General features: G+C 49.2%; 1 protein-coding gene across 1 annotated transcript in view; it reads left to right on the forward strand.

Annotated features, from left to right (window-relative positions):
* The first annotated feature begins 489 nt into the window (after nucleotides 1-489).
* PDZRN3 (PDZ domain containing ring finger 3) overlaps nucleotides 490-13,260 on the forward strand; it is a 153,218-nt gene continuing 140,447 nt past the window's right edge. Inside the window, exons 1-3 of the mRNA XM_075432871.1 lie at nucleotides 490-1,410; nucleotides 8,102-8,188; nucleotides 9,341-9,448. Coding sequence (XP_075288986.1) covers nucleotides 694-1,410; nucleotides 8,102-8,188; nucleotides 9,341-9,448 — 912 coding nt within the window. The 5' untranslated portion in view covers nucleotides 490-693. The remainder of the gene's footprint in view (nucleotides 1,411-8,101; nucleotides 8,189-9,340; nucleotides 9,449-13,260) is intronic.

The following is a 13,260-nucleotide window of genomic DNA, read 5'->3' on the forward strand; positions in this document are numbered from 1 at the left end:
GGGACACTGACCGGACACTTCCGAGCTACTCAAACACAGCAGAAACGCGTCCCTCCGCCTCGGGGCCAGGGGCAGCCCCACGGGCAGCGCAGGGCCGTGTCCCCGGGGCAGCTCCACGCCGCGCCCGTCCCGCATCCCCCGCGCTCTCCCCTCCGGTAAAGCCGTCCCGTTGGCCGCCGGCTGCTGTGGCGGCAGCTCGCAGCCCCCCCCCGCCGCCCCGCGCCCCATGCCCGGTTACCTGGGGGGGGGGACACAGGTCGGAACCCACCGCGACCCCCGACCTCCTCTCCCCGGAGCAAAGCCCGAGCCCCGCCCAGGGGGGGCGGACGGGACGGGACGGGACGGGACGGGAGACCCCGGGGCGCCGCGGGCGGGCGGGGCGGGGCCGGGGCGGGGCCGCGCTCTGCGCGGGCGGGAGCGGGGCGGGGCCGGGGCGGAGCGGGGCGGGGCCGGGGCGGGGCCGGGCGGTCCCCGGGAGCGGCGGGGCAGAGCGGGCGCGGCGGCTGCCGGCAGCGCTGCGGGCCGGGCACCGAGCTCCCTCCCGGGCGGCGGGGGCAGCTGCCCGATACTTATTTATTGTTATTTTTTGCCTCCCGCAGTCCCGTCTCCGCGCTTTGGTTACTTTGGGCTTTTCGGTTTTTTTTTTCTTCCCCTTTTTCGCGTGTTTTTCGGCGAGGCGGGAGGAGGAGGAGGATGGGGTTCGAGCTGGATCGCTTCAGCGGGGAGGTGGATCCCGACTTCAAATGCAACCTGTGCAACAAAGTGCTGGAGGACCCGCTGACCACCCCCTGCGGGCACGTCTTCTGCGCGGGCTGCGTGCTGCCCTGGGTGGTGCAGCAGGGCAGCTGCCCGGCCAACTGCCAGCGCATCTCCGCCAAGGAGCTCAACCACGTCCTGCCCCTCAAAAGCCTCATCCTCAAGCTGGACATCAAGTGCGACAACCACTCGCGGGGCTGCGAGGCGGTGGTCCCGCTGCAGCACCTGGGCGAGCACGCCGAGACCTGCGACTTCTCCCCGGCCAAGTGCCGCAACCGCGGCTGCCGCCAGGTCCTCAACCTCCGCGACGTGGAAGCGCACATGAGGGAGCGCTGCGAGGCCAGGCCCGCCGGGCTCTGCGACCAGGGCTGCGGCTTGATGCTGACCCACGGCGAGCGGCGGGCCGGCGGGCACGGCTGCCTGCGAGCGCTGCGGGCCCACGGAGCCGCGCTGCAGGCGAGGGCGGCGGCGCTGGAGAAGGCGCTGAAGAAGGAGGCGCTGCGGGCCGGCAAGCGGGAGCAGTCGCTGCTGTCGCGACTGGCGGCGGCGCAGCTGGAGCTGCAGGTGACGGCGCTGCGATACCAGAAGCGCTTCACCCAGTACAGCGCCCGCCTCGACGCCCTGGCCCGCGGCCGCGCCGCCGCCCCCGGCAAGGTAAGCGCGCCCGGGGCGAGACCCCCGGCCCCCCGCGGCTGGGGGGAGAGGGGCTGGGGCGGGCCCGAGCCTCGCCGGGGTGCGTGTCCCGGCGGGGTTCTGCATAGCGGGGCGGGGAGGGGGGGTCCCGCGGGGCTCTCAGCCCTGCGTGGGAGCGGGACGCGTCCCGAGGAGCCCGCGAGTCACAGAATCACAGGATGGTGGGGTTGGCAGGGACCTCTGTGGGTCACCCAGTCCAACCCCCCTGCTGAAGCAGGGTCACCCAGAGCAGGCTGCACAGCACCGCGTCCAGGTGGGTCTGGAATATCTCCAGAGAAGGAGACTCCACAGCCTCCCTGGGCAGCCTGGGCCAGGGCTCCGTCACCCTCAGAGGGAAGAAGTTCTTCCTCCTGTTCAGCTGGAACTTCCTCTGCTTCAGTTTGTGCCCATTGCCCCTTGTCCTGTCGCTGGGCACCACTGGAAAGAGTTTGGCCCCATCCTTCTGACACCCACCCTGAAGATATTTATAAGCATTTCTAAGGTCCCCTTTCAGCCTTCTCTTTTTCAGACTGAACAAGCCCAGCTCCCTCAGCTTTTCCTCATAGGAAAGATGCTCCAGTCCCCTCAGTCCAGTCCAGTCCCCTGAGATATCCCAGCTCTGGCTTTTCAGAGCCGCAATGTACCAGGTTCTGTAGATATTCATTTTTTTTAACGTGAGCATCATTGGGATCTGGACCCCACATGGCAACCGGCGCATCAAAATACCCAGGTCACGGTATTACTGTTTTATTTTTCCTCCCTTCTCTCCCCGAAGAAGCCTCTAAGCAGCAAAACGGGGATTGCCGGGGCTGGAAATTGTACTAAACCTCCACGAATCGACTCCCAGGAGTAGCGCAAAGCAGAGTGGCTTGGCAGAGGCTGTCGTGACACGGTGCTTGCCAGACCCTTAGCTCACCGAGCGTCCCAGAATACGGCTTCCTGCAGAACGGTGTCCTTGGGATTAACTGCGACGCAGCTCGGACACCCTGCCAGCTGTTCCATGAGCTGAGGCCGTCGTCCTCGTAACATCCGTGTCCGAATACGAGGCGGCTGCTGTGTGCTTGCATTTTTTTCCAGAGTCACGCAGGGTTCTTTCAAAGCTCAATTTAGGAGGAGAAAAATTAACTCAGCCCCTCAGAATTAGACTGTTTATAAAATGACCAGAATCAAAAGCCAGAGCGACAGCAATCCTGAAGTTTTAATTGGAGTGAGGCTCCCCAGCGAGGGAAGCCCTAGAAGCCAATTATCTTTTAAATGAAGACATTCAGAGTCCTCCCCGTGACCCGGAATGTGCTGCCGCAGACACAGCGGTGTTAAACCGTTCGAAACTGTCAAACATCTGTAGCCACACCGCTGGTAATGTCGAGGTTCGGCAAGCTGTGTAAAGGAAACAAAACTTCAGGTTAGAACCTCTCTTTTTCTCTGGAGAAATCCAGGGGAAAACAACCCACCATGTTTTGACTAACTCGGAACAGAAGGAGTGTTTCAGTCCTGACTGTACTGGTTTAACTTCTGGCAGCACTGGTTGTGATGCTGGTTAAAAACTTAGCAAAATAAATCAGGGGCTGGCATTCACATCGAGATTCAGGACAGTTCTCCTCCTCCTCTTCCCACAGCCCCGTGTGCTTCGCAATGGCGTGCTGCAGAGCTTTCCGCTCGCACAGCTCCGCTCCCGCTGGCACTGCCGGGGATGGAGAGCCCTCCCCGCAGTCCCGCAGTCGGGAATTGTCCCAGCCTCCTCGTCCCCGCTCGGATCCGGACAGCACGCCTTTATCCTCGCGCTGCCGCTCCTGCGTCGCGTTGGGAGCGTTGGGTTCGCATTGCTCAGCTCTGCACAGCGTAGTGAGCTGCTGTTAGCGTGAAAGCTGCTCCTTCACGTCGTCGTAAACGTGCGCGGCACAGAGTTTCCAGCCATGCTTTTTATCAGATTTGTGGATGCAGCTGGCCGAGACGACTGTGCTCGCTCTCAGCTGCCCTACAAAAGGCTGCTATCCCGCTTTCTGAAGCAGCGCCCGAGCTGAAGCGAGCTGGAAGGTGTCATGTCACCGCGGGCCTGTGGTCTCGCGGTCAATCAATGACGTGTCTTTCACAGCATTTTGGGCAGCTTTCCAACGCTAACAGCTTCAGTCTGCCCAGCTCCCAGAGAAGCGCAGCCGGGAAACTCGCATCTTTGTGCGCCGGAGGGTTTTTTAAAAGACCCTCGGTGATCACCTCGCGCGGGGCCTGCTTTACCGATCTGGGGCTGTGGCAGGCGTCCAAGTTTTTACTCCGGGGTGGTTTTCTCCGAGACGCTGGCGTGGGCTGTGCGGCGTGCGGTGCGGATCGTAACGCTCGGCAGGGCACAGGTACTCGCCTAAGGATTGATACTTCACAGAATCACAGAATCACACAGAATGGTAGGGGTTGGAAGGGACCTCTGTGGGTCACCCAGTCCAACCCCCTGCTGAAGCAAGGTCACCTACAGCAGGCTGCACAGCACCGCGTCCAGGCGGGTCTGGAATATCTCCAGAGAAGGAGACTCCACAACCTCCCTGGGCAGCCTGTTCCAGTGCTCCGTCTGGAGCATGTGGATTACGTATATGATAATGTGGAGGAACCAACTTCAGAAGCAGTTGCGTATTCAAAGCATTCGGCGCCTTTGCTATCATTATTTAATTATGATCATTACTCACATTTTGTGTATTTTGTTATCAGATGTGACTGTTCAGCCTGTGTTAAAACAGAAGCAGGCCTAGCACTAGCAAACTGGGTTCACGGGTTAGATGTGGTGACTGCAAAACTGACTGGAGGATGTTCTGGCTCCTCAGGACGCGAGGAAAGACATCTTCTGATTTCCCTGCCTGGTGGTTGCTTGTCGCTGCAGATGCAGAACCAACCTAGAATAAATCAGATGACGTGTCCTCTAGTCAAAACAGAAGAAATGCCCACTTACAGTTCTCTTTAAATGCTTAGTTAAAGGGGAAATATGATATTGAGGGACGTTAGGCCATTCATGAAAGACCCAAATTCGTGGCGTTTTAGCTGGGGCAAACTTCTTTAGCAGCTTTGGAGACCCAGGTCGGGGTTTGCCGTAGCGTAGACTTCCTTTGTGATGCTGGGTGACTCACGTAGCTTTCCTGTGCTTCGATCTCCCGTTTCTGAAGGGAGTTTTATAACACTGCCATAACTATGCTGAGAGAATTACATAAAACACGTATTTTATACACACAGTCACCTGTAAATATCTCACAATTTTCTAGGTCCCCTAAACGGATGTGCCTTAAGTGACTCCCATTGTGTTTTCCATGTGTATTCTTTGCCACTGAGGGAACATTTTAATTTTATTGTGTAATTACTCTGCTTACTCCAAAGGACAAATTTGAAGGTTTATTCTGAGAGCGACTGTTTATTCCTTGGTGGGAAGAGGAGAGGCTTATTGTGGGCGAGCTTGAGGAGGGAGTGGTGGGGAAGGTGGTGTGTCTTACTCAAAATTAGTGTTTCCTTTGATCAGGCATGTCAATCCTGAAACATCAAAGTCTAGATAATCAAGAAAAAACTCCTACTATTCAAACAATGCTTAATCCTTGCTGAAACATACCACTGCTCACACCTATTGATAAGCTGAGCTGGTGGTTCCTTTATGTACACAGCCGCCAGAGTCCTTTGGGAAGAAGCGAGCAAGGGAGAATCGGGAGCAGGTCGTGGCGCTGGCTGCAGCGGCGGTGGAAGCCCTTCTGCTGTCCCGACGGCCGAGGCCAGGGCCAGACTCCCAGTGAACGGATCAGAGGTGCAGGAACCCGTTCCTGAGCTGGTATTTAGGACCTCTGGTTTAACGCCTCTGTGGAGGTGGTGACACAAGTTTTAATTGTGTAAAAGCCAGATGAAGTCCTTTGAGACAAGGTGGGGGTTTTTTCTCAGCCTGTCCCCGAGCAAGATCCGCCGGGCTGGTCCTGGCAGCCCTTCGGCCAGTAAACAAGGGGCGAAGTGCCTCCCGTAACGAAGACAGACAGAATCACAGAATCACAGAATCACAGAATGGTAGGGGTTGGAAGGGACCTCTGTGGGTCATCTAGTCCAACCCCTCTGCTGAAGCAGGGTCACAGGGACCTTCTCCGCCACAGCACTACCAGAGAAATCAGTCTTCCGATATCCAAAGGGGAAGGCAGCCTGTTAGCTCCACGTTACTCAGCTGGGAAGTGCAGTCATTTCAAGAATTATGTCGAAGAGGTCTGTTCAGCTGTGGGAATACAACATGCCAGTAAGCATCAGGTCGGCCGCCGCGTCAGATGACGGGGCAGGGCTGGATGCTGGCCACCGGCCACCGCACTTCCACGGTTACCTCACTGTTTAATGATTGTTTCGCTGGAAAGCGAGACACGTTAGAGGGGAAAAGAAAGGCAGAGCCCTGGAAAAACCCTTTGCTTCAAGAGGGTTGTTAAAGGAACTGTGAAGACTCGAGCCGTGAATCTGCAGAAGTAGCCGGGAGTTGGGGCGAGGCGCTGGTGCCTCCCTCGTGCCGGGCACGGATCAGTCCGGGTCAGCCCTGCGCAGCGGCGTGCGGGCCGGGCTCTGTCTGCCGCGGAGGGGACGGAGATGGCATAAGTGTACAACGCCATCGGAACTGACTGGGAAGTTTCTTTAAAACCCCCGTGGACGTTTTTCAGGTTTACCTACAAAAAAATGCGTTAGGGTTCTTTTTTTTTCCCCAACAACTTTAGACTCATTCAAACCCACCTGCTGTAACACTTGTTCTGCTAGGTATGAAAGCATAATCGTAGCCACATAAGGAGGCTTTAATGAAAACATTCAACTTTAATTACTGACAGTGTCTGGAGAGAAACGCCGTAATTGTTTCTTGATTGTTCTAATTGACTTGCCTCCTTAAAAAGGCATAATAGGGAAAGTAAACAGTGGCCCTAGCGTGTCCTTGTCTTTCAAATCCTGAATCCTCAGCCCCTGAAATTGCTCTCACAGGACTGGAAATTTGCTCCTTGAAATCCTGTCTGAGGTCTGGGCCTGAAGACTTGCAGGGAAATAGCCTTTACTTCATTTTTCAGTCCTCTTCTGGGTATCTGATTCATGCTGATGCCAGGCAAAATCAAATAAAATCAGTTGGCGCTTATTCACATTTCTCTGTATCAGGTCCAAGTCTATTTATTATTTGACTTGCAGGAAAGATAATGATCACAAGCCGACAAGAAAACTGTAAACCAAATTTTCAGGTGGGGTGTGCTGGTGCAGCTCCCCTGCGGTGGAGCTCCGAGCGTGCGGTCGGTGGAGCTCTGCCAGTTTACACTGGTGGGGAACTGGGCCTTGTTATCCATCCCCAAATCTGTAGGAGTAATTCGGTAATTCAGGATTACTTTGACATTTTTTATAAGTTTTATAGACATTAATATTTGATTGACAGCTTCAAATTGACATGTTAGAAGAAAAATGCACAAATTAAAAACATCTGCATCAAATTACAGTGTAACTGTTGTAATTTCTATCATTAATTGGTTATGAAAACCAGACTTGTAAGATAACTTCCTCAAGATTTTTGTGTTCATAACTTTTGCACCTTTTGGATAAAATAAAGAAGATGATCTTGGAGGTAGCAAGGTTCATATATATATCTGTAGATGCACAACATACCAATCCCATTCTGATTTCTAAAAAAAAAATTGTTATTCAGATGGTGTTGGGTAGTGTTCTGTAGTGTTGTGCTGTAAATAACAGCCACTTGACTGAGATTGAAGTTCGTGCGTTGTGAGGGTTTAGTCCTCTCTAACAGTACACGCGCTAACTTTTGTCTTAATGAAAGTTAATAGACCGAAGTAGCATCTCTGTGTGTGTGGTAACGGATGTTTCTGTGAGTTTGTGTCTGTAGTTAGGAACAAGCAGGGGTGAGGGGAGAGGATAAGGGATCGTGTTCACACCGTCCCCCAAATACTGCAGGTCCATCCAGTCTATCTGTGTCGTACATTTTTTGTCCAATCAGAGAAGTCTTCACTGCAGAATTTCATCTTTTAAGGAATTATCATAATGATTTTCAATGACGAAAGATTTCTGGTTTGCTAGTGTTAAAATTCCAAAGAAAAAAATTACTCCTGGCAGGCGCTGTGAAGAGCAATTGGCATCTCGGGCCTTTTGCAAACTTGGTAGCAGTTCTGTTTAATGCTGTTCTCAAAAGCGCACCAGAGCACTTCTGTTGTATAACACTTCACGTTTGATACCGTTTCAAACAATGTCATGTAGCTAGCGCTAGGGAGAAGCCACATCAAAAACCAGTCCTAGGATTCCCTCACCCTCAAGCATTGGAAAAGTCAAGAATTCAACTGCTGGAAACGTGGAGTATTTTACATAACACGTCACATATGACTGGGTCAAGTAGCTGCAGGAACCAGTATTACATACAAATATCTTCTGCTGCTGTGAAGTGTCTCGCTGTAGATCTCAATAAAAACCAGGCATAAATCTGACGGGGTGGGTCTCGCCGAGCAGCACTGCTGGAGAACGCCGGGGTGGCTGGCGCGCCGAGGCCGGGACCTGCTGACTTTGCTCCCGCAAAGTTGTTCTAAACATTTTTCTCTAAACTACATGGGGGGGGAGGAAAATAAGAAATCAACCCAGGAAACCTGGATGGGAGTATTAGCTGTCCTACTTACCAGTGCACGCAAATATTTTGAATATGTTGATCTGTTCTTTGTAGGGTGAAGAAACTAAAGCGCTGACTCTCGTCCTTCATCGTGACTCTGGCTCCCTTGGATTTAATATTATTGGTGGCCGACCCTGCGTGGTATGTTAATTGTTAAAATATGTTTGCCCTTTCCAGTGGGGAAAAGCATGTAGGTCAACACTTAGAGGAAGAACGCTGCTGACAAGCCTGTCGTTCCCTTGGGATTCTTTCGGAGCAAACCTTACATTCGGATTTGTGTTGGATCTCTGTGAACTCCACTGGCTTTTCTCTCACGGCGTGTTTATTCTTGCACACTGTCACACCTGGCAACGCTGCTGTTGGTGCAGTGTCACTCCCAGATGGTGAAACCCGTGGTGTCCCTTTCTCGGGCCATACAGCTTTGAAGATGTTGCGTGGGTCCAGGGCGCGCAGCTTTAGGCCCTGACAGTTCACTGAGAGAACGTTATTTACTCTCCGTTCCACCAGAGACCGGGCAGCCCTCGGTGCAGGTGGAGGGACGTAACCTGAACAGCCTACTTCTGAATGCTGTGATTTCAGCAGATGTTTCCTGCACCATACACTTACTAATGTGGTTTTTTTTCTGGATGCTAGTTGGCTGGAGCTGCTGCATATGACTTTAATTAGATCAAGGAGTGGATTATACCTTGTCCTAGTAATTTACAAAGTCTTCAGAACTACTTGGCCGCTCGGAAATCTGACATTAATCACGATTTATTCCTAGTAAATTCACTTGAAAGTTATTCTTTCTTTACAGTTAGAGTTTTTCAATTTTCTGAGACGTTGCTCTGCACGGGTAGAAGCTGGTGACACAATACACCGGAATATGGAAATACCTTGTTAGGTAGAAGTTGGTTTTTGTGGTTTTATTTTTAAGCCTCCAGAGGAAGAGCTGTGCAACTAAAAATAAAAAAGCACTGTTGTCTTATGTTTGATGTGCAAGCAGGCTGCTCTCTCACTGGATTTTACATTAAGAGTAATTGTAATGAAAATTACTACCGAGCTGGCCTAATTCAGAGGAAAATTACTATCGTGCAACTAATGTACCTAATGGAAGTCCACTCCTGGTTGTTTAATCTTTCAAAATGGGAGTATCGGGTGTTCTCATTAGCACAGAGTAATTCCATGTTAAGACATCGATAAGAATATCTCTTTCAAATTACAAGCACTGTTGTGACATGGACAAGTTTTAGCTGAGGGCAAATTAGAGTTAGTTCAAGGTACAATAATAAATTTTTCTTTTCACCCTTAAAGGACAATCAAGATGGTTCCTCTAGCGAAGGAATTTTTGTATCGAAGATAGTTGACACGGGGCCTGCTGCGAAGGAAGGAGGGCTGCAGATTCATGACAGGATTATCGAGGTATGTGAATACACTATCCAGTCTCCTTTAATAGTGCGAGTCCCATCCCAGGTCTTCAAATGGCGTGGTGTTTAGGGTGGGTTTCAGGGAAGTGTCCCGTGGTAAACGCTGTCTAGAAGACATGTCTGTTAAAATACGCTTGACTTGATTCAGTGCTGACCTTCATGGCTTTAGGTATAGTTCTTCCCTAAATATAGCAACCAGATTATGGATGGTATGTGCGTGTCCTGACTTTCTGAGGAGCTAGCATCTATCTGGTATGCCATAGATATTTCTTTTTAAAGCCGTTGGAAACTTGTAAGTTATTTAGTTAAAACCATATGTGAAATATCTGTGGTGTAAACCATGATTTTATTTTTTCTTGGTGTTTAAGAACAGTTAGAAAAAATTCTGCTCTGCAATTTCTGTATGGGTTATTATAAACCTAAGTGACTCCCTTAATGTTGTTTGTAAGTTCTTATATTACTCAGATTGCAGTCTGAATTTCTGCTCATTTTGCCAAAGTCTTGACCTCAATAAAAAGTCCTTCCTGTGAAAGAGACGATTGCTTGAAACATTGCTTGCAATTTGGAGGGAGCAAATTTCTCTTTGGGGGGAAGAGAGAGAGAAAAACGTTGGTTTTCATGAAACAAAATGCAGCTGATTGTGAGTCAGTTCCCATTGTTTAGCACTTTACAGTTCAGAAAAAGTATTCTTCACTGTCTTATTTTTGTAGGCTGGAGAAACTTTGAGAGTCTATTGTTCAAAAAGATAAGTGTGGTGTTTGTTGCCAAGGATATCATGGAGCAGCCAGTTTCTCTAAGTAATGGAATTCCATTGCTCTTATGTTTTGCAAATGAGCAATAAACAGCTGCTAAGGATTTTCTGTTGGCAGGGGACAATGTGTATTTGCTATTTTCTGTACTGTTACGGTAAATCGTATTCACAATTTCGTAAGGATATAAAATATTAATTAAGTTGCTTCATATGGGAAAGAACGGAGCCACAGTAGCAGAGCTATGAAAAGATAAGAAGCTGAGCTGTGAAATGATCCAGAGTTGCTTAAAGTACAGATGTGATGTAACATAATTGCGAAAAGGTCTGGACAATTTTGTGAGAACTATGCAATTTTGTTTGAACTGAAAATTTTCCCATAAGCATGTATTTCCCCAAAGCTTGTTTGAAAAGCTGACATCCGTTTCTGAAGTAGTACATAGTCACACAAACCAAACAACTCCGTGAGGACCAAAACTATGGAGAATCCAGTACGCCAAGGTTAGGAAGTGTCCCAGTCTCTCGCTGCAAGCCCGGTTCAGTCTCCCTGAGCGTACGCGCCGTAACGCAGTCTGTAATCGCGGTCACACGGCATTTCTCTGTCGAAGCCACCCTCGCTCACGGCACGGGGGACGAGGGCAGCTAACCTCCACAGCATCTGCTCCCTTTGCAAGGGACCTCCCTCCTTACTGGTTTGGGGAGGGGGGGTGTTCCACTTTTTTTTGCTCCCTCCTTCCTGCTCCGTTTCTCCCCAAGCTTGGCGTTTGGCAGCGTCAGCACGGGCCAGGCTAAGCAACTGAGTACAGTTAGGCTGGACGCACGCTGAGAACCCGAGGAGAACACAGAGGAGGACGAGCTGGGTGAGCTTTCCTGCCTCACTTCTTGGCTGTGGGTCCTCCCCGAGTGGACTGACGCCTGGGTGGGCAGTGCTTGCGCAGGGTCTTTTCCGCAGTCCAAGTTACGTTTTCACAGGAGAGCAAACCCCAGAGTAAAGACACGAGAGCGATTTGCCATATTTGCAGCACACCAAGGGTAGCAGGAACCTGTGTGTCGACGTGGGTTGACATGTGTTGACAACTCTTGTTGTGCTGACCGCAAACTCATTTTCATATTCACTCTTCTCATCTCTAAATAGATACAAAAACCTGATGAAAGTTTAGCGTGTTTTTTCCCAGTGGTTGACTTTGGGTGCCTCCGCGTCACCATCTGAGTTTGGATTGAAGCAAGTCTCTGAATGGTGCCCAGCTAATGCAGTTTAATTCCCATTCTGGAGCCATCTCCAAGTGTGCTAACTGGATTTTATTTTTAGATAAAATTAATTCATTTAATGCATCCCAGCCACTACAGGCATCCACTTCCCAGAACAAGACTTGAGAGCGCTCATACAGGGCCCTCAAAATACAGGTAGTGTGGACATCAGCTCCTGAAAGCAGCTGTTCTACTCTGGATTCTGTGCAATTTATAGTTAGTGTGCTACATCTAACCCTAGTGTGGGCAAAGGAAAAAGGGGGATACTTCCTGCATGAAGGCATCTAAGTGAGCTTTATCATACTAATATCCAATTACCTTAGATAATTGAAATATCCCGTAAATGATCTGGGTGAAAAATAGGTAATGTCCAGTGATAGTGTCCTTCTAGAGACAAAATTTTTTATAGCCTTCACGCTGTCTTTTCGATTTGGCAGTTTGGCTGAAAAACCATTTACAGATTTAGCTGTAACTGGCAGGACACAGCTGGAGGACTCAGCTGGAACTTGGCATAGAGAGTAGAGCATCCCAGCGGGTCACATTTGCTTTCAGAAGCATGAGAGATGGTAAAGAAAGATGGCAACTTAACTGTCTCGAACTGAATTTAGCTGTCGAGCACTTCTTTGACTTGTTCATTCAGTGTTAGGGTTTTGTGTATCACCAGCATGGTTTACATGGACTCTTTCACAAAGAACTCTTATTCCAATATAAGCTGCTGAGCATAGCATCTCCAAAATTAATTCCAGCATCCATCGCAGAGAATTTACGATGAAGTAAAACATAAATTATTTGATTTCCTTTTGGAAAATGTTCTTTTGCTGTGGATCTTCTGGTGGATACATTCTGGAGCACATATAAAATATGAGTGTCACTTCTCATTTTCACAACTGTCACAACATTTCTGATTAGTGAGCAGGGATTAGGCAGTGCAAAACAGACACGGACATGGTACTGTTTACAGCTGATAGCAAATGCATTGTTGTACTGGTATTTGCCTGCAAATTCCATCCCCTGACAAACTGATACGGAGATAAACTCTGAATTATGTCAGAGACAATTTTTAAATACATTTTCTTTATGAAATTTGGATTTCCTGTTCTACATCTTTGAGAAGGTTAAGTCCAAAGAAGTTAATCAGGTTTAAGAATTGTCTTGAATTTTCTGTGAAAGCAATTTTTTGGCCCTTTGAATGAATATCACTGACATAAGTAATGCCGTTGTGAAGTGACATACATCAAGACCAATGTTGCATGGTGTGTGCTCCTCAGTTTCAAAGCAGCGTGTAATGGAAATACGGAGAAATAGGCTTTTTCCCTTGTATTTTGTTTTACAGAATCTGTTAAATAATAATGATATTTAGTGCTTACATAGGACTATGAAGATCGTGTTATGGCTATTAACTGCTTAATAATTTCCTCTCACTGTTTAATAATAATAATAATATATTTTGCAAATGGGTAATCTGAGGAATATATATATAGGGAAATAGGTTCTAGAAGTTCTTGTCAAATTGGGGTTAAAGGCTTGCATCTTGGTCTGTGTGTGAACCAATGCTTCTTACCTATATGTGTTTTCAGATCTTTCACAAGTACTTTAGAAGCGAGGGAGTTATGATGCTGTGAGATTTTCTCTGGTTTGATGACGTGTTTTCCGTGCAGTTCTGTACCACTTCCACATTCAACGCGAGCAGCTGTCTTAATGCAGTACTAGTGATTTACTGAATTATTGTTAAGATGTTCCATAGCAAATTGCCATGTTAAAAACATGCTAAAACTGTTGATTTTTATGCAAAGGAATTACTGGTCTCATCG

Source organism: Opisthocomus hoazin, chromosome 11 (genome assembly GCF_030867145.1).
Source record: "Opisthocomus hoazin isolate bOpiHoa1 chromosome 11, bOpiHoa1.hap1, whole genome shotgun sequence".
NCBI lineage: Eukaryota > Metazoa > Chordata > Aves > Opisthocomiformes > Opisthocomidae > Opisthocomus > Opisthocomus hoazin.